Raw genomic sequence first — 21,342 nt, 5'->3', positions numbered from 1 at the left:
CGGAGGAGCAGGAGGACGTGTCTGGGGTGAGGGAAGTCTGGGAGTCCCTGCTTAGACCCGGCTCCAGATAAGTGGAAGAAAATGGATAGATGGATGGCTGTTTCTGAACGAATAACTAAATTACTACTACAAGAATGTCTTGGATTTTTTTTTCAATTGCTCAGTGTTTCTGTTTCATCAGTTCCTCCTCTCACATTCTTAAGAGTTAAACTAAAGTTGCACTACGTAACAGTTACAGGTTAGATCTGTGGAGAGGACTATGGAACATTTCAGGCTAAGCAATAACATCTCCATCCGTCTCTTCACCGGAATAGTTACATAGTGCACCTCTAACACAAAAACAAAGACCCACAAATGATTTCTTTCTTCACAATATGTGTTTGTTTTGCAGGACGACAAAGACCTGGTCCATGAGTTTGTGGTGGCAGAAGGACTCACGTGTTTGATAAAAGTCGGAGCTGAGGCCGACCAGAACTACCAGAACTACATCCTCAGGGGTACGTCCATTTTCTCACACATCGCATTCAGAGCACGGGCCAATCCAGGAGGTCATTAATCAACCCCATAACCCCATGTTTTCCGTTCACTTATCCCGGACCACATGTGCTTATATACACCATGTAAATTGATGATCCTTCCTTCTCACCCTCACACATTAAGAATGTATAAACAAGCTGAAAATTTGTGACCTGGATTTTGTAGAAGTTCTGCAAAGTCTAACAACGACCTAATTTATCTGTCCCCTGATGATGAGGTGAAAGGTCACGAGCGGGGGTCAGTGGGATAGAAGAAGGACTAAGCAGGTTTAAGCGTAGTTCAAGTGTCTACAAGAAAGTGTCCACTCCCCAACCTGCCGTGAGGGGCACTGACTACTGGCTAATAAAATACAGGCAGGATATTGCAGATCATAAAACTAATTTCCCCCTCTTCTACCTCTTCACCTTTACATAAAACATCAAGATTGTTGCTATTATACTTATTTGCGTACACCATAATCACACTATAATTTTGGTACAGTCATTATTTTTCTAATCCTTAAACAGCCATTCATGCTTGTTGTATTCTTATAATTCATCTATAGGGCCCTTGCATTTTTAAAAGACTTTTCAACATATACATTTTGGACAATATTCCCTGGTAATGCAGTGTTGCAGCAGAAAATTACAAGAGCAAAATTATACAAAATAAAACAGGATTTAAAAAATGTTCTGTCTTTGTATATTCACTATATCATACAGTAACACTGGAGCCAAAATCTCAGTCCCTATAGAGAAGATGTAGCCTATAGAAATTACTGGAATGCACCTTTTCAGACCCCACCTTCATTTTCCCCTGAGAAGAAAATATCAAAGATCACAGGTTATCTCAAAAGTGTCCGTAGCTGGTAATAAAATCCTCCTTACTGTATTCCCCCACTAAACAAATAATTCCTGCACGTGCTGCCTCGTCGGTGTGTCTGCAAACTTCATACTCCAATTAGACCCGATCTCCCCCAGAAGCCCTTTTCTAAACCTGTTTCAACTCTTGACCTAATTGTGAGCGGAGCAGCTGAGGAAAGGGGCTGCAGTAGATCACTCTCCCTGTGAGCTGAGGAGCACACATGGACGTGTCAGGAGTGTATAAAGATCTGGCTGCTGGATGCGGTGAGGATTCCCAAAGGAGGAGTAAATTAGACCCTCTCATTTTCACACGTGTACATAGAGAAAGTCGAAGGTATAATTGTCTCGGGCCTTTCACATGTGGGAGGTTTCACTGTAATGTCTTTCATGTTTGGGGCAGTTTAGAAAAAGCAAATAGGAATGTGCTCTTTTGAGGCCAACTGTCTGCTGTGCATTAGAAAGGTCTGGACATGACCATTTCACTTGCTTTTATGATCAAAATCAATCATATGACACATATATATTTACACGTGCTCCAGCCTATTATTTCTGTAAAGTTTTTTACAAACATCATGGTCCCACATCACAGTTTCACAGACTACGCAAGTGACTACTGCACTTATATCCTGACTATAAATACTGTGTAGACATTTATCTAGGCCTTTGCCTTTCTTTGGTATTTGGGATAAGTAAAATACTTGTTTTTACATTATTTGATACAGACAAAGCTGTCTTATTTTATTATAAAAAATAATGTCTCAAGATGACTCCAAGTTCATGTTTTTGGTCCTACTTGAGTCCTGGTTTGGACCTGGTTGTACGTCCTTCCATACATAATAATAATTTTAATAAATACAAATTTATGAGAACAGAGAACAAATCTACACATTTTGAACAAGTCCTTACTTTGGACCCCCAAACATGTCTGTGGCCAGTTAGTGCTCCATTATAATGTGGCAGAAGGCGGGTGGCTGTCCCCTGAAGGGCCCCTCACACCTGGACCACAGCACTTGAGGCCTGGCCTCAGCCCATCAGAGGGGCCCGTGGGGGGCCTATGTGCACCTCTATCAAACCATCAGGCTAAATGGAGCTGAGGTCATTCCTTTAGGGGCAATGTGCCATCTGGAGGGGCACATGGATAAACACAGCCAGGGAAGTGGAATACAAAACATAACATCACTAGTCAAAATATTAGAATTTCTTTCATAATATAATGAATGTAAGTGTTATTCTAAAAGATTGGAAGATTAGAACACTGTAAATGTACGTAAATGAATAAAAAGTATGGGATAGACTCATGGAGTAATATAAACAACACAGTATGTGTTAGAACCATTAAAATCCACTCATTCCCAGCAGCCAGCAACACATCTTAAAACCTTGGGCCACAGGCAAGTTATCAAAAGAAAGTTGTTCCTTGAATAGCCTACAATTAAATTTAAATGTTTTTTATGTATATTTGGTTTAAAGTGCGGTTAGAAAATTGGACAAAAATAGTCAAGACACAGGGAACACAAGGAAAAGACATGGAACATATACAAAACTATACAAAACTGAGTAAAGACATGTACGACTACAAAAATACAAACTTGTTAACTCTTCCATCAACTGTTATCTTCTGTGTTGTCAACTTTTACAAATATTTTCTTTTTTAAATTACTTTACAAATAAACTAATAAACCAACACTGGCACAAAACACACTTCTACCAGTTCACTATTACTATTTAATAAGGTGTGACAGACAATGTGGCAACTGTATTAAAAGTAAGTTATGTCCAATCTGGCATTTCCTTTAAAAAGTCTATATTTTTTCCCTTTAGTCAGTTGTGCCTGTCCATACATTTTCAAACTTTTTTTCAACACCAGTAGCCATAATAACTAAACGCTGTTGACAGACTGCAGGGGTTGCCTCAGCCTGTTAAATGAAAACAGCTTGTGCGAAAGGTCAGAATAGTTTAAGTATCACACTCCTGCTCCGTTTAGATGAACAACTCAGGAACAAGCTAAAGAAGTGTATAACAAGATTTTGGTGGATCAGTCTCTACTTTCTGTGTTTACCAAAACTAACAGCTACCACCAGGTTTTAATTGGCGGCTGTAAAATTGTGAGCTGGGTGGATTAAACCAGACCAATTGCAGTTGACTTGAAGTAATTATGCCCCTCTTTGAAATCTCCTGACATTCCTCTCTATAAGCTTTGTTTTGAGCTACACTTTCTCTGTTGGCACTTTTGAAAGGCTGTACCATTTCTACCTGTTTACACAACACACACCGTCTCCGAGAATCTCCAAATTAAAGTTGATGTTTTTGTTAAGTACATCACATTGCAGAAGTGCAGTGCTGTTTCGAACGAAAAAGTGGAACATCAAAATATCGTAAGACCCGTTTTGGAGGTTAAACATAGCATTGTGAGAAAATATAATGGATTATTTCATCCAGTGAGTCACACATGATGTAACTTTTCTGGTAGAGTGACTTGAGATGTTCTTTGTTTTGCTTGGAATGTTCCACAGTATAGCATTAAACTTGCCCGTTATGGAGATGAGCAGATCAGATAGTAAGAAGTAGTCACGTTCCTAATGAAAAAAATGCTAAAAAGATCATTTATTGCCATACTGTGGAATATTCCATTGAAAGCTATAACATCTCTACATAAAGGCAACAAGCAGATGGTGAACCTTCCACCAGAAAAGTTACATAGTACACCTTTAAAACGTATTACTCATATCTTACAAAAAACTACAGCTTTATCTCAAAACAGGTAACTATTCTTTTTGAATGCAATTACATACATGGCAAAAAGCACAGATTTATAGCTGGCAGAGGAAAATGGAGTTACATTGTGAAGACTCTTACTGCTTTGAATAACTCACGGTCATATATCATTTGTGCTTTTATCTCTTCGTCTCCCTTGGTCAAACTGTTTTCAATAACATGGCCATTATATTGCCATAAGTTAACCACCTGGACTTCCTGATTTCTACTTGAACCGCAAAGGGAGATATATTGATGATTTTCACTGCCTTTTTAAACTGTTTGCCCCCACTCGCAATCTCAGTTCGACTTTTAGTGTCTTAGTGAACCCAGAACACAAGACCTCATTGTGTTCTGTCTCTATGGCAGTCTTTTGTGTGTTGAGGCGTAAAATGTTATACATCAATAAACACAAATTGCACTTTTAAGTCCGGTTGAACAAAGTGCTAGTCGCAAAGTTGTATTGCGTTACATTTGAAAAGAGGACATTACTACCGCCATTGTGGACAAGTTCTTTAAAAGTCAAAGCTGTGTAACAGAGCTCCTACTTTTGTTAAGTGAAATACCAGGCTCGCTAAAGTTAACAGTGCAAGTTGGACGCTTGCATAGGAAACAGTGTGTTGCCGTCTGCTTTGGCCAATAGTCTGGATAAATGCTCCACTCCTGTCTGGGCTATATTTGTAGAATCTGGTCTAGTACAGGTGCTGTAACTTCCTTGTTTGTGTGATCAAGTAGAGGGTAGAAGGACATAAGGGGAGGTGAATGAGGAGTGGAAATCCTAGGGCAAAGTGAAACTCCGATATAGTCAACAAAGGAACTGCTGACACATGTTGAGCAGTGAGGAGGAGGTCTCCAGGAAGACTTGTGCAGCAGGAGAAATGTGATGCCTGGTATGTAGTAAGATCTCATGGGAAATCGCTGATGTTTTCAGAGCTGGACCATGCTCTACTCTAGAGGCCAAAACTTTCTGTAAAATGTAAACAGCTAAAATATTTCACATAAATAACACAAGATTCACAAGATTATGAATGTAGAGAAACAAAAAACAATGTAAACAGTGGAATTCACTTCAACTCTCAATACAGAATGTTATCTCATGCCAACACTGCAAAATTAACATTTTTCAGTTAGTTAAAATGCTGCACACAAGTAAAACTTCCTTTCGTAGTTATAAAAAAAAACAAAACTGATTATACATTTTCTCCCTTTGAACTTGACAACCTGCAGCTAAAGCTAAAGCATCACCACCATAGAGACCAGAGCTGGACATTTTGCAGCCCTTGGTCTCTTTTAATCTGATTTGGGTTTGATTATATTGATTGTCTTACTGTACCAATAGATATTAGCTAGAGAAAAGATCATAGAAATGTGCGTCTGTTACACCATTTGCCTTTTAATTTCCCCTTGGGTACAAATAAAGTTATTTGAATTGAACAAACTGAATAAAATAAAACAATGATCGCGTTGGTCCAGGCTTCCGCCAAATGCCCGGATTTGAATGTGGCTCCAGGGAAGAAATAATTGCCCACCTTTGCTAACTGTGGACTCAGGAATAATATTATGTACCTTTGCCTGGCAGTACCAAGGTTTTAAAAGGACACAGTCTCAGTATAGATTTGCCCGTAGTAGTTGTAGTATTGCAGTAGAAGTAATCGTAGTTGTAGTAGAGTCAAACAATAAAATGTCTCTAAAATGTGAACACTTTCATATGTGAAACGTTGTAATATGTACAGTACAGATCAGTACAGGTTTTGATTTATCTTATTCTTCCATGTCTGATCTCTATTCACTCAAGACTAGTATTTGACAAAAATTTTATCAGCCTATACACTGGCTTTGCTTTGTAAAAATATCATAATCCATGGACTAAGAGTGCATATTACAACTTACATATTTCTGGAACGTGCTTAATTGCGGCAGGGTTCAAAATGTCACAGTGCCAGACAACCTTTGAGTGAACTGCAAGCTTCACGTGTTGTCCTGTTTTTGGTTTGGTCTGGATGACGGGACACGCTCCGCCCTGTGCCCCCCTCAGAATCACAGACTTTGGGATCTCCTCACGTGAACGACCACATCTGAAGCCAATCCAGCCCCACCTGCCTGACCTACATCCCCCCTCCTCTGCACGAGAGCAGAGCAGGGCACAGGAACACCACCCCTCACTCACTGGACATAATCAAACTCAGATTTTAGTTAGTATCCCGCTTTGATTTTTAATGACTTGTATTTGGCCAGATGGTAGACCAAGCAAAAAGCTACTTAAAACAAGTTAAAATTGTAATCTTGTTATGTTTAAAATTCAAGACATCTTCTGGAAATGGCAATTAATAAATGCTAGAATTTTATTTGATTATTGTTTTTGTGGCTTAGTTTGAAATTTTAGATTTGAGTAGTTTAAGGCAATATTTTAGGGTAAATTTTTATAGTACGTAAGTTTCGTGTTGCCCAATTATTTACTTAAAACCCTTCATAAGTTTCAGAATTGTAACAGAATTAGTACCATTGCCATAGTAAAGGTGGGAGGTATATCGAAACATTTCTAGTATCGCAATAGTTGTTTTGAAAATATACAAAATTAGAATATCAGTCATATGGTCTATAATTAAAACTATTAAACATGACCTCAAAAAGAGACAAAACATCTAGTGCAATCTCCCAAACAAGAGTATAAATTGATATTTCTGCTTTTCTTTTTTGTGCGATACCTCAACCAAGGCATTTATAGGCAAATTTTCCTTATTGTTGAATGATCCTCTGAATATCATTATCGAGATTATGAAAAAAATGTCAAGATTTGTCAATATCGCCCATGTCTATGCCATAATGACAATTTAACACAAAAAAAAGTATCTTTTGAATAGGAAAACGTCCTCAAGATGTCGCATATACCATGAACAGACAGACCTTCCTCTTGTTTGTAAAATGATTGGTGCTGATGAGGCCTTCACACACTGCTTTACCCCAGCAGCGCCTCTCATCAGCTGCTCTATTGTTCACAGTTTTATTTGGCTGTCTGTGGGGAGTTTTGTTTGCGCTGCCTCTGTAAACCTTGTCAGATGCTGGTGGGCGCCTCCTCGCTCCTCTTGGTTTACTGTATGCAGATTTACGCAGTTACTTTGGCAATGGTTTTAGTGGTACGGCAGGACTGGCAGAGCCCCTGTGTCTGACTCTAATAGCCTGGGTCATTAGCTAAACCTGAAATTGTCTCATCCTGTTTATGTCCAGTAAGAGGTGGAATTTTCCCCTCTAATAAAGTTTGGTATATAGACCAACAGTAAATCAGTGAATTTATTGTATGTGTTATTGGTATGTGACAATATGAAGGGATGTTGGGCGTTACTAAATCATTATACCTGTTTTATATTTAACAACACTTAACTACTTCTGTGCAAAGTCTATAAAGCAAATAATAAACATTTTAATCCTTAACTCCATAATTTTTCAGTTTATATGTTTGCAGTTACTATTCTTGCTATGGGCAGTAAAATATTTCAAATATTTTGCCCGGACTGTTGGTAGTATGTGTACGCTCAGGGAGGCCCACTCCGAACACTGAGCCTTGCTAATGCACAACTTAACAAGATAAGCGCAGAGTAAGAGGTGAGGATTTGGATCATCTCTCAAAGCTCAGCTAAAACAAATGGTGCAGCTTGACCCAGTTTTGATGAAGTCCAACAAAATAATGGATCTTGAGGGAATGACGGGTGTGTCAGGGAGAAGCCGAGGACGGGTTTATCCACTTTAAGAATTGCTGTTAAAGATCTGTCTGCATATGTGTGTGTGTGTGTATGTGTGTGTATATATCGGTATATATATGATTTTACAGTACAAGACAACCAAAGAATATCTAAATTTAAAGGGGCACTATGTAACTTCTAATGGTGGTCCATTGCCTGCTGATCCCCATGGAGATATTGCTCTGAAATGTGCCAGAGTAAAGCAGTAAAGTTATATATTTTGTGTTTATTTTATTACTGGTGTTTCTATTGCTCAAAATACATTGGAAAAACATGTATTCTTACTGTTAGCCTTAGGTCGCCTCTCCACAGATCTGCCCTGTAACTTGACCTGGTGGTGTTACCTGTTTGCACATGGTTAATCCCATACTGTAGAACATGCTAGACAGAGTAACAACATCTCCATGGAGTCAAACTGGTAGTCTCTCCATGATAAAAGTTACATGGTGCACCTTTAATTATCATAACGTCCTACAGTTGCAATAAAAAAAGAAAATAAAATGCCATGGGTTTATATTTACTATTTATTTAATTAAATGTGGAAATATCTCAGTTTAAACTTTTATCTTAATGTAATTTTGTGGTGATGGTGCTTAGTGGTTGTTTACAGTTTGATCTGCGCTCCAATCCCACACTTGTGTCCTTGGGTAAAACACCTCACCCTCCTTGCCAAAGTTATCAGTGTTTGATTGGTGTAGGAGCTGTAACTGCAGTTTAGCCACCACACTTCTGCCAGTCTTTCTGTACAAAATTGACTCAAAACCAGACCAGCACCACAAATTTTTCAAATCTATCCCAGCTCTATGGTTTAAATGAGTTGCAGGCGCCCACACTTCTCACCTCTACAGTGGTCAGGAGCAGCCCTTCCGGCACATTCCTCTGAAGGCAATAGCTGTGGTTTCACAAAAGGCCCTGAACAAACCACCTCTCCATCTCACTCTGCTTCAGCTTTTCATCCAACAGAACTTCCCTTCTGTCTGCAGCCTGACCCACTCTTTAACCTGGATGGAATGAATTATCTAACACTGTAAAATAGAAAAGTTCTTTTAAAAAATGACTTAATGAGGATGTGGGAATAGAGCCATGCGTTTGTTGTGAAAATAATGATTACAGAATGAGCCTAGTGATGGTTTATGGACTTAAAAATAGTGCAGGAGACTTTTATTTCTGATCTATGACATAGCCATCTAGGAAAAATTCAAACAGAGTGATTTGAGCAGAGAGAGAATGTGGCCTAATAAAAAGGATTAATAAAACAAGCGTGAATGAAACTAATACAACTCCAGGCCAGATATGTTTTTGATGAGAATCGCCCTTAATCAAAAACATACTTGGTCTGGAGTTGTTTTAACAATATAACAAGGTTAAAAGCAAAAAAAAATATATATATATATATATTTGATTTTATTAGTTATTTTTTACTGTCTTTCATCGCCTAAGATTTTGTTGTTGTAAAGCTGTGTGGTAAAAGTAACAAGTTTTGTTGCACTTGTGCTGCCAATACCGTGAAGTTCTGCGTCTATAGACCATCTCAGTTTGAATCTTGAATCTGAGTGTGAGAGTGCTCTCCAGACGCCCAGACCACTCATTGAACACTTCCAAGTTTCTTTTTCAGGCCTTAATCTTTCCTCCTCCTCCTCTTCCTCGTCCCCCTTCGCTCATAATGGCTTTACATTTAAATTCTAATCACTGCTCTTTGAAGGCGGCGTATTGTTTGCCAGCGTCTCATTTACGTGACATCCATTCGGAGCGACTTAGCCCTGTTATTGTTGTACTGTGTGTGAGGTATGGTGCACAGTTGATCTTGATTACTTGAATGGAGGCCCATGCACATTTTTGGCTCTGCACCAGCCTTTGCCCTGTGCAGCCTCAGCACTCACATGTTCTTCCTATTAACCTTCTTTCAGAGTTATTGATGAGTGTCTTTGGGAGAATTTAAAACAAATCCTTAGGTCTGGACGCTGTTTACCACCGAGATTTAGATTCTTGTATAATATCTTGGTCAAGGTAACGCAGAATAGATTTTTGCATGACTAATTTGACCACAAGTTTATGGAAACAATGGTTCACAAAGGTGGCTGTTTAAACACCATTAAACATTTCCTAAAGCTATTTTGTAGCATAACATTGCACATAATGAATTCCATTTTTTGTCTGCATTGCAAACTAAATATGTGGGAATCAAACTGTTTCTCCTGTTAAATTATACTTGGGAGACATTTTATGAAGCAGCACTTTTGAGTAAATGGATAATGACTATGCGGTCTGGGCATAGCTGTTTTTCAGTATCGTATCCTCGCCCTATCTCAACTGTCCTCTATATTAAATCTACATATGATACGCCCCTCCTGTGTGAGTTTATTTGACTTGGCTGGGAGTTGCCTGTATAAAGTCATCTCTACCTATCAGCAATATCTTTAAAAATGTCTTATGCAAACATGTCAAAATGATCCCAAAGTCATTGCGTTGTGAGGATGACGGGGGAGGGAGGGAGCGGGCGCTAACATCTCATCTGTCAGCAGCTGAACATTCAAAAGCAGTAGACTGGTATAATGGTGCTCTTAAAAGGCTCATTACAGACACCTATCTCCTCACTGATGTTTTCAGTGGGCATTCCTCGTGCCTCTCACATCAGTGCAGTCCACAGGTGCAGCGCCAAGATAAAAGCTGTTTTTCCCAGAGCCATGAGCTGAAACCAGGAGACTGAACTTCTACAGATAAACAACTGGAAGAACTTTTGTGAAAAGATGATAATATAATCAGCATTTAAAGGTGTTCTGTGTAACTTTTCTGGTGGGGGTTCCAGTAATATGATATTGCTTGGCCAGTAATGTTCCACAATATGCCATTAAACGTTTCTATCTTGCATTTATTTATTGCTCTATAATACCTTGAACAGCATGCATTCTTACTGTAAGTGGGGTCTTCTCTGCACATATCTGACCTATAACTTGGCCTGCTTATATGCATGGAGATAAATACGCTAAATGCCATGCTGTGGAAGATTCCAAGCAACGCCATAACATCTCCAAGTACATGACTGACTCTCCACCTGAAAAGTTAAATAGTGCACAAATTCATATAACACAGATAAAAATAATGGTAGGTTCTTGCCAATATTTTTAAACCACAGCCTTACTGTGATGACCACTTTTCTCTGCCTTCACAACTAATGCTAATGCAGAATTTCATGGAGCACTTTGTAGCTCATGTGGTCAACCACAGGCTGTAGCAGTGATGTCAGAGGGCCGTCATTCTTCACTTTAATATTGTTTTATGTTTTAATAAGAATGTTAAAGTCTAAGTCTAGGAGGCTGTATATTGCAAGTTCAGAACATTCCACATCCCTGAGCCAGAATGGATTAGTAACTGAACAAACAATAATGTTGCCAGTGAAATAATTTTGATATAAAAGAGCTTGGTGGGTGAATTATTAGATCAACCCAAGATTAAGAAGCTCTTTTAAGGCTTTAACTTACAAACTTTCATCATAAATACAGAAGCTGCACATGAGGATCCTGACTTCTCTCCACCACATTCACACTTTGATGCCACTTAAGAAAAGCAAGAACATTTCTGACACCACAGCCCCGCTGCCAAAATATACTGCACTATTTTTAGTGCAGTATATATGCACTATTTCTAGAAGCTATTTTATTGCATTTGTCTTGTTCTATTTCTACCTCATGAAGTTCTTTCCAATACCCCGCTGACCAAGCAGCTAAAAACATTCATAAAGCCATTGAGAAGCCAGTCCATATTTCACCTCCGTGTGGCAGTGTGCCCCCCTCCCCTCACATCATCTGCACACTTTCACTGCCCCCTAGTGAGATCCCAGGGCTCTTATTATATATCTTATTTATGTATCCTGTTACTCAAGTGATGTTCACATCCTGGGAAGTCGTCAGTTCAAATATTTTCCATCCTTTTGTGTTGCCTCAGATGAATGATGACTGGAAAGTGTACTTCTTGTACCCTGATACCTGTTGACTCATACCTTTGCATTCATATATTAAAATTCATATATATATATTTTTTTAAAATCCTAATATTTTCTCTTTTGCGTTGCAGCTCTTGGGCAGATTATGCTGTACGTGGATGGAATGAATGGACTCATATCACACAATGAAACAGTTCAGTGGCTGTACTCCCTGGTTGGGTCAAAGGTAAATGCATTTTAGATATAATCCACCAATCATAAAAGTTAAATGAAATAGTTGTAAGGTGCAGTGTTAACTAGCTTGCAGTCATATTGGTCACCTCAGCCCTCTAGTGGTCAGACTGTGGTTCTGCCTATTAGTAAATCACTAAGAAATTCAGTGTATAGTGTGTGTTAAATCAGTGGTACACATTTATTAACATTACTAAAAAATGATAGTTCATTTGGAAACCGTAATAAGTGACCTATCCATTGGAGAATATATGGGATCACTGCTTTGTGCATAGGTCTGATTTTGATCAATATTTCTGGGTGAGTGCATTGATAGTTAGTTAATCATGTAATTCAATAAAGTGTGAAGTGTGTTAATATACTTAAACAGTGTACTTTTTCTTGTGTAGTTTCGCCTGGTGGTAAAGACCGCTCTGAAACTGCTGCTGGTGTTTGTGGAGTACACCGAGTCCAATGCCGCTCTGCTCATTCAGGCTGTGAACACTGTCGATGCCAAAAGAGGTAAAGTACTAAAGAAGTCATAGTTCTAGCAGTATATTTTGGGTAGTAACTTAAGGCTGTGTTCACACTTGCACACACATCAAAATTAGGACTAAACAAGACTAAACCCAGAACTAAACCTGGACTAGACCACGAATAAACCAAGATTAGAACAAGCCCAAGCCAAGTCTACATCAGGACTAAACCGGGGCCAACTCAGGAAGTGGGAACATAGCAAGAGAAGCAGTGGATTGTAGTTATCCTCCCTTTACTCAATAAATGTTAAACTTATAATATTACCGGGTGCTTTATCCATAAATAGTATTCATCTACTTCACAATGAAATACAATATAATCTTGCTACTACTAGATATTCAGAGATTCCAGTGTTCAAATTACTATACACTCCTCCTCTCGTTTTTCACTACTCAGATTAAATGTCCCATGCAACCGAACCACACTGCATGACTTTCTCAATTACCCATGTCCCTACCTGCTCCACATTATGCACATTGACTCTACTGGGGGTCCTGTATTGTAAGTGGGATCTGGTATAGCTCTGTCTCATCCCTTCTACTGTTGCATAAGTAAACCTGATCCAGTGTCTCCCGGAGTGAAGGAAATGGACTTGACTCTGCCGTCTCCGTATTAGAGATCAAGTCGCCTCTGCTTTTTCCACTGCTTTTTTTCAGTGAAAGTGCAAGAGACTGATCTGGAGCTCCGAGATGACTTAGCAAGCTGGAAAACCCTGTGTAATGCTATTAGCCTGTTATAATGTGAGTGTCTTGTGCCGCCATAGGAACAAAGTTTTGGTCAAATATAATGGAGATTTTAGACGAGAAGGATGGCGTGGATACAGAACTGCTGGTCTACGCCATGACTCTAATCAATAAGGTCAGTACACAAATTTGTTTATTTATAAAAGTTCTTATTCCAAATATAAGTAATTTTTCTATGCTGAGCTCCTCAATATGTATTCCATTGGGCCATACTTATTCTACAGACTCATTAAAGTTAGCTATGTATTTATTTTTGGTTTTGTGGTTTTTATCAACTGTAAACAATGCTATTAGAGTTTTAGTAAATAAGTGACACATTTCAGTTGCACAATGGAATTTGAGATGCACGTTCTTGTATTATTAGAAAATCTTGTCTGCAATGATGCATCGATTTAGAGATAGTTAATCTTTAAAAAAACAACTAAATATTGAAATCTTCATAAGCTTTACTAATCATAGCTCCCTGTTTGTATACTTGGCCTTGACAGACGCTGGCGGGGCTCCCAGACCAGGACTCGTACTATGACGTGGTGGACAGTCTAGAGGAGCAGGGCCTGGAGGCTCTGGCCCAGAGACACCTGAGCAGAAAGGGCACTGACCTCGACCTGGTGGAGCAGTTCAACATTTATGAGGTACGCAGCAGCACCAAGTATGTTTTGCTTGGGTTTCTGTTTGGTAAGGACGGTAATAGCATGATAGTGTAAAGTCTAAATATTTAATTGTAATTACACATGGAATCATTATTTATTGTACATTTTATCATCGTAATGAGTCATCGTAACCCACCGTAAATTGCTAGGAAACAAGTTTAGTATTTTCTTGGTAGTCTATGGAAACAGTGCTGCAATATGCATTATCCCTTGATATCCCAGCTACAATGCTATTTCAACTCAACAACTATGCTACCACTGTGCTGTAAATTAAAGTTTGACTCATCTTTATTACATCCCTCAAAAAAATGACGTCACTGATAATAAGACAGAAGTTACTCCCTCTCCAATTATATTTCCGTTGTTCATCGTTTCCTATGTTTCTTTCCCAGATGGTGCTAAGACATGAGGATGGTGATGAGGAGACCCAGTTACCCCCGAGTGGGCGTAAGGACCGCAGACGGGCCAGTGTGGGATGCACTTCAGAAGGGCGGGGTTTAGAGCGGAGGCGCAGTCGGAGACATTCACTCCAAAACAATAGAGGACATGCCTCTGCCCCCGCATCGCCCTGCAGCCCCTACACGCACGGGACCGGCTTTTTGTCTTTCGGTGGTCCTAGAGTGGAGGACATCAGTGAGAGGTGAGAGGGACAGATCAGCGAAATGGGTCTGAGTGATCTAAACTCACTTGTCAAAACATCAGTAATTATCTTGAGGTCCATAGAGTAGTACTTGATTACACAGGAAAATAGTTTGATTGGCACATTCATAAAGCAAAGCAAGCAAGCAAAGTTTATTCATATGGCACCTTTCACAGACAGGGAAGTCACAAAGAGCTTTATAAAAACAAGTTAAAACACGTAAAAATAACACACAATTACAATGGTCTCCTCTGGTCCGAAAACGAGTGCAAGGCTCTGAAAGTCGGCACCAAAATTTTAAATTGTATCCGGTAGGAGACCAGAAGCCAATAAAGAGCTTTGAGAATAAGGGTAATGTGAGCCCTTCTATTGGTGCAAGTTAAGATCCTCGTTGCAGAGCTTTGGACCAGTTGCAGACAAGACAGCTCCTTTTTGTTTAGAAAACAAACTATTACAATAGTCTAAATGTGACGACACAGAGGCATGTACTATAAGCTCCAGATCATTTTGTGGCTCAGTTTTCCTAAGCTTATATATTGCAGAAAAATAATGCAGAATATAATTACCATGTCAAATTAACAAATGTCAAACCATCACATCACCTGCTAACAAGTGGAACAATAGTGAAAGTGCTGACACATTACAACTATTTATATTGAGTACAACTTTTTGTGTGACACAGAGGTAATGAAATATTGTGGTGATATAATTTTACTCAAAGATGGGCTTTTTCATCTCAATAACCATGTTTTCTGCTATCAGTATTTGCTTTTGTGCATTTTTTACCTATGTAGTAGCACGCCAACCAGTAAAGTTGATCAAACCCAGCTGGTCATCTGAAACCGGAGTAGGTTGTTCCGGTTCACTACAAGAATTTACAGCCTCTTTGAAAGTCACTGGTCTCTCTATTGTTAATTGGATCCAGAGAAGTTACACAAGTGATCAGAACAGTGCAACATACACAGCGTACCTCCTACATGTTAGTCCTAGTTGTCATTTTGGTGATGAAATTGGAATTTATATTAATTTTTATCATCTTTGTCCATTAACAATCACCATTTCTAAGGCATGGTTGTCCATCTACTAACTCTATTTACAAGCCTTCTGCATGTTCTAAGTGCCCATGTCTATCCATTGTCTGCTCTGTGTTCATGTTGTCTGTCTTAATCTCTGTTCCCTACTGCTGATCCTCTACCCCTCCTCTCAACCCCAGAGAGGAGGAGGATGAGGAGGAGGAAGAGGAGGAGGAGGATGATGATGAGGATGATGATGAGGAGGAGGAGGAGGAGGAGGAGGTGGAGGAAGATGCAGATGCTGAAAGTCACCCAGTCATTGAGTCCAGTAGTCAGGGTGAACACAGGTATTTTGGGTCAGTTGTGTTCCCTGATACTGTAGTATTCCATTATAGTCTCCCATAATCGCTTTGTCATTTATTTCAAAGGTTTCTCATAATGCAGTGTTGTTGTTTTTTAATTAGTTTGGAGCGCTTCAATGAACGTATCCATCAAGTTTAATGTTGAATATAGTGATAATTAGGGTTGGGCATATAATACATTTTCAATAGTTTCAAATCATCAAGTGTCAGCTTAGAGTTTTTTGTTTTTGTGCAAATCTACAGCAGTAGTATAACAATGTTCTTTGGAGATTAGTTAAGACTTTGGAGAAATTTGAAAATGTTTTGAGTTAAATGGCACTCATTAAAAGTCTAATTTGTTTATTTTCATTAAATTAAGACTGAAACATTCACATGTTGGACGTCTAATTCATTTGTATATTAAAAAATCAAGCAGTATGGAAACCTTTAAATAAATCAGAAGTTCATTTACCATTGGAAAACAGTTCATTCTCCCGGTTAGTCCTCCTTGTCTCTTGTACTTTGTCCTGCAGTGCGGCTGCAGCTAGCATGTGTCTGAGCTTTAAGTGTATGGCCCAACTCGTGCCCAGGCCAAGTGTCCCTGAAGTCCAGAGCAGGACCTCCACTCCTGTGTCCGTCGCTCCTAAACAGAGGAACTATAGCCTTTGGTGTGTGCCCTCAAAAAAACTTATCCCATTTTTTGCTTTTTGCTGCACTGCACAAAGCTTTACACACCATCAAATAATATTGTCAATCTACCTTCTTAATTTCATGCCATCAAATGACTGTAATAAAAACATCAAAAGAAGCGCTGCCACATATTTGGTTATAGTGGGTAACAGCTTGAAATACAAACAATACATTTTATTATTTTCCCAGTTCAGTGGTTATTACAGAGTTGCGTGGTCTTGCTGCCCTCCTACCTCTCCCTATCTTTATATCTGTGACTAACTCATTATCCTTTATCTTTGGGATGTTGTGTGTGTTTTTCTAATTGTGCTTTTCATCTTCAGTGTGACAGAAACACCTCACGCAAACAACTCTAGTACACCTTTAACAACTAAAAAGCCCTGCTGGGCTGAAAGGTAAGGCTAGATCTTAATGCATGGGCACAGCTCACATAAGGATGAACTCACAATAACAATCTAGTTTTTAACCATTATGCATATATAGGCACATATGCATTTATGATATAACAACTGATGTACCGGATGTATATAAGTGGATCTTGTGTTCTTATTTATTTCACCCATGGATCTTTTGAAAGCTGAAAATTAGCTTTACTACCATACAGTTTGCCATATTTTCATGAATGTTTCCTATACATTTAGATCTATATAAATGTATATAGATCATATTTATTTTGGAAAAATTTCTAAAAATAAAAAATGAGCCAAGAATCCCCATCAACAGTTCAGCTCCATTTTGCTAATATAAAAACATGATATTTTCCCTTTAGGGCCACTGTAGTCAGTTATTTTAGTGTTTAGTTCTCTGCATATTCATTGTATGCTAAATTGCAATGCATTATCCATTTATCCAATTTTGGGACCAGCACAAATTTAACTCCTGTGATGGTGTTTGTTTTGCACTGTTAACTTTATATGGATATTATATTGAAAATTGCTTTTCTGGCATGCTCTTTCTCATCCAGTATTGGAATTCCCATAGCAGATTCCTGCAGCTGATATCATTGACATATGGAAGCACCTGTTTTTTATGTCTTCATTGGGTTTCATTGGATTGATCATGTGCTATAATGTAGTTTTTCTTGTTGAAGGATAAATAGCAGCAAACAGCAGACTCCCCCTTCACCTGTCCACCGCCTTGCCAGTGCATCCTCCTGCTCTACAGACTCCAAAGCTGACAGGTCAGCCTTCTAAGTCCTTTTATAGTTTGACATACCATACATATTTATAATTAAATCTTGCAGTCTGACAGTAAAGGAGTCATATATTAAATACACTCGCATATTTATATCAAACACAGACCTATTACTTCCAGTTACTTTCACTGTCATATATTCCTGTGTGTTTGGCATGCAGAGCGGCTCTAGGAGGGTTGCTTACTTCATCGTACAGACAGCACCAGGAGTCTTTGGCCGCAGAGAGAGAGAAAAGACGCCAAGAACGAGAAGAGCGTCTGTTGAAGATTGAGAGGGAAGAAAGAAATCGCTTCAAGTGAGTTTTGCTTTACACATCCCTGAAACCCAGATCAAGTATTTTTATTCAAAAACAGTCATAGCTTTTTATAGTTTGCCTTATTTGAACTGATTTAGATGTAATTGCATGTGTAGAAATAAACAAAGCTTACTAGGATGTACTTTGTGTTGCAGCCGGGATTATGTGGACAAGAGGGAAGAGGCCAGACAAGCCAGAGAGGAAAGGTGGGCTCAGAGTGACCTGACATATTGGTTTAAAAAAACAAAATCATTTTAATGGTGTGAAAATATGTAGATGAAAAACTTTGGAGCTGTGAAAACACTCTTAGCTCCATTTTGTAATTGGTTGCAGATGTAAAATGTTCTGTACCCCCCTTAGACCAAATCACAGAAGACAGACTGCCTCCTCACAGCTCAGAGGTTAACAAGACAAGTGTTTAATAGTGATTTGGACAGACTATATTGGTGAATTTCTCCTCATGAAATGTTTTGAAATGTGTTTTCTGAAACTATTCCTTCATGCTTCCCACAGTAACTCATTAGCAGAAAATGTAGACAAATCATCCAACTGAAAAATCGTATGCTGCCTGTGCCAGATGTTACAGAGAGGTTTTGTTTTTCCATTCAGTGAGCAAAGTCTCTGCCAATATCAGAGCATGAATGGTGACAACAGAACCTTTATTCATTTAATACTGGAAGAATGTTCTTCAGCAGAGCTTTCAAATGTAATTTGTTACTGCGGCAACAACAGACTATCGAGACAGATGTAAACATGTAGATCTTCCAACAGGTACAAGGCTGTGGATCGACTGGCTGCAGAGGAGTTTGAGCGAGAGCACCCTCGGGTGCCCTTCAGAGGGCGAACAGAGATCACTTTGTGTTTAAGTCCCAGACCAGGCAGCCGCTCAGCATCGCGCAGTACCACCCCATCCATCATCTCACAAGAAGACACAGCCACCACAGCCTGCACCAAACCAGGTAAATCCTGTATTACAGACTTCCATTTAAAAACAAAACAAAAACATCTGCAGTCTGAAACTAGCAAGAAATATTAGTCTCTGTTTTTTGTTTATCCAAGTTTTGCATGAAATGTAGAAGAAGCCAAAAGGACATAATCAATTAAAATAAACATGAATGATTACTTCAAAAGATTTCTTTGCTTTTGCTTCCATCAGTCATACAGGAAGTAATTTAAAGCTGTTTTACTTAAACAATCTGTTTCTGCTGGATCAGATCATGTGCATTTGTTGAAATAGCACCGTACAAAGAGTGTTCCTGTGAACTTTGTTTTGATTTCTCCTGCAGACTCCGAGCACAACTCAGAGCAAAGTCTGGACCTACAGACCAGGACCACGAGTCCAGCGGCGGATTTAAGAGTAACACAGAGCTCCACCACAGCTCGAGACACAGACGCACGGGAGAGAGAGAGTACCCGACAGAGTACCCGGGAGAGTACCATAGAGAGGGGTAACTGTGAGAGACAGAGTGGCCAGCACTCTACTGTTGAGCCCACATCCAGAGAAGATATAACTGAGAAGACATGTGAGGAGCCAAAGCCAGAGGAGCAGCTCCAGACTGTGGAGGAGCTGGAGGGAGGAGTGCAGGTCGCAGAGGTGGTGGAGACAGATGTGGACATGGAGTTGGATGAGTGTGAGAAAGAGCAGCAGATGGAGAGAGACGAGGAAGACAGTGTGCTCCTGAGTGAGAAGGAACGACAGAATGAGGAAGTGAATGAAAAGGACAACTGTTCAGCATCCAGCATCTCCTCCACCAGTAGTACCCTGGAAAGAGAGGAGCGCGAGGACAGGCTGAACATCCAAGCAGGTACTAAAGTCACATAATGCACTACTGCATTTGCACACATGTTATTGTCTATGTTAAAGTGGTCTATTCTTTATACATTTACAGTTCCTGTTCCCATTGTTACAGGTCAGCTGATTCAGTGTGATGAAGATGTGAATGGAAACTGTGACAAAATCCTCAGTAATAAACGCTTCATGCTGGACATGCTTTATGCCCAAACAGAGAACAACAATGAAGAAAACCCTGAGACGAATGAGACAAAGAGTAGTAAGTGTGAGAAAGATATAGAGACGAGTGTACCCGCTGTGGGCAGCCTGGTCAGCAGGATCTCCACCCTGGAGGCCCAGAGACAAGCCCGAGAGGAGGCTGTAAAAAAAGGGGAAGTGGGGCACCGGGACCATGGCTCAGTCCGAGCTGTAGCAGAGAGGTTTGGAGATCTGGTCAAAGGACTGGGTTGTCCCTCAGAGGTGGAAACCCTAAAAGAACAGCAGCAGACGCAGGAGAAAGTGACCACTGTCCCAGCACCACTACCTCCTAAAAAAGAGTCGGACCACATCTGGGACCAGCTGCTGGCCACACCCCGAGAGCTCCGCATCAAAGAGATGGACTTCACAGACCTAGGAGACGAGGACGACATGGACATTTTAGACATGGACAATCTGATGAGGTCAGGTGACTCTGTACCTGCTTCTCCTCTGCACCACACTGCACTGCCCCCTCCACCTCCTCTGTTCGGGTGCCCCCCTCCTCCTCCCATCTTTGGTAAAGTGATGCCCCCTCCTCCTCCATTCATGGCCCCCATGCCCCCACCCTCTCCCCAGCTCTATCGAGGGGATGTTCCCATCTTCCAGAAGAAGAAGAAGACTATTCGTCTTTTTTGGAACGAAGTCCGGCCCGTGGACTGGCAGAGCAAGAGCCATAAATTTTGTAAGGACTCACTCTGGTCCAAACTAGAGCCCATTAAACTGGACACATCCAAACTGGAGCAGCTGTTTGAGTCTAAGTCCAAGGAGCTGCCTGTTACTAAAGTAAGCTTTCATCAGCAACATCCCAGTTGTTTTGTTTTACATAATTAGTGATTTATCATCAGTAAGTCAGATCCAAATTTGCACCTTTTTCATCACTGACCTCATAATTTTTTCCAAGTAACGTTATTTTTTTAGTTAAGATTGAAAGACCTGTTGGATGAGCATAATATTATTGATAATTAGTTTTTTGTGGTTGTTTTTTTTTTTTTAATAGAAAGCTGCAGTTGATGGAAAACGACAAGAAATCATTGTTCTAGACTCAAAACGAAGCAACGCCATAAACATCGGATTGACAGTTTTACCTCCCCCTCGCACAATCAAAACTGCTATCCTCAACTTTGATGAATATGCTCTTAACAAAGAAGGCATTGAGGTATGCATTTTAACCTTGATTCATTGTAATACT

At 39.7% G+C, this 21,342-nt stretch overlaps 1 protein-coding gene across 1 annotated transcript in view; it reads left to right on the top strand.

Moving 5' to 3' along the window:
• Positions 1 to 21,342, top strand: part of fhod3b (formin homology 2 domain containing 3b) — a 72,792-nt gene that overhangs the window by 44,385 nt on the left and 7,065 nt on the right. Inside the window, exons 5-18 of the mRNA XM_033981285.2 lie at positions 392 to 497; positions 11,942 to 12,036; positions 12,431 to 12,542; positions 13,321 to 13,415; positions 13,789 to 13,932; positions 14,343 to 14,590; positions 16,958 to 17,029; positions 17,725 to 17,814; positions 17,990 to 18,124; positions 18,280 to 18,330; positions 18,896 to 19,083; positions 19,411 to 19,929; positions 20,035 to 20,936; positions 21,151 to 21,309. Of these exons, the coding sequence (XP_033837176.1) occupies positions 392 to 497; positions 11,942 to 12,036; positions 12,431 to 12,542; positions 13,321 to 13,415; positions 13,789 to 13,932; positions 14,343 to 14,590; positions 16,958 to 17,029; positions 17,725 to 17,814; positions 17,990 to 18,124; positions 18,280 to 18,330; positions 18,896 to 19,083; positions 19,411 to 19,929; positions 20,035 to 20,936; positions 21,151 to 21,309 (2,916 nt within the window). The remainder of the gene's footprint in view (positions 1 to 391; positions 498 to 11,941; positions 12,037 to 12,430; positions 12,543 to 13,320; positions 13,416 to 13,788; positions 13,933 to 14,342; positions 14,591 to 16,957; positions 17,030 to 17,724; positions 17,815 to 17,989; positions 18,125 to 18,279; positions 18,331 to 18,895; positions 19,084 to 19,410; positions 19,930 to 20,034; positions 20,937 to 21,150; positions 21,310 to 21,342) is intronic.

This window comes from Periophthalmus magnuspinnatus, chromosome 16, assembly GCF_009829125.3.
Source record: "Periophthalmus magnuspinnatus isolate fPerMag1 chromosome 16, fPerMag1.2.pri, whole genome shotgun sequence".
Lineage (NCBI taxonomy): Eukaryota > Metazoa > Chordata > Actinopteri > Gobiiformes > Gobiidae > Periophthalmus > Periophthalmus magnuspinnatus.
The sequence above is the reverse complement of the archived record's forward strand: the minus strand, read 5'-3'. Positions and strand labels throughout refer to the sequence as shown.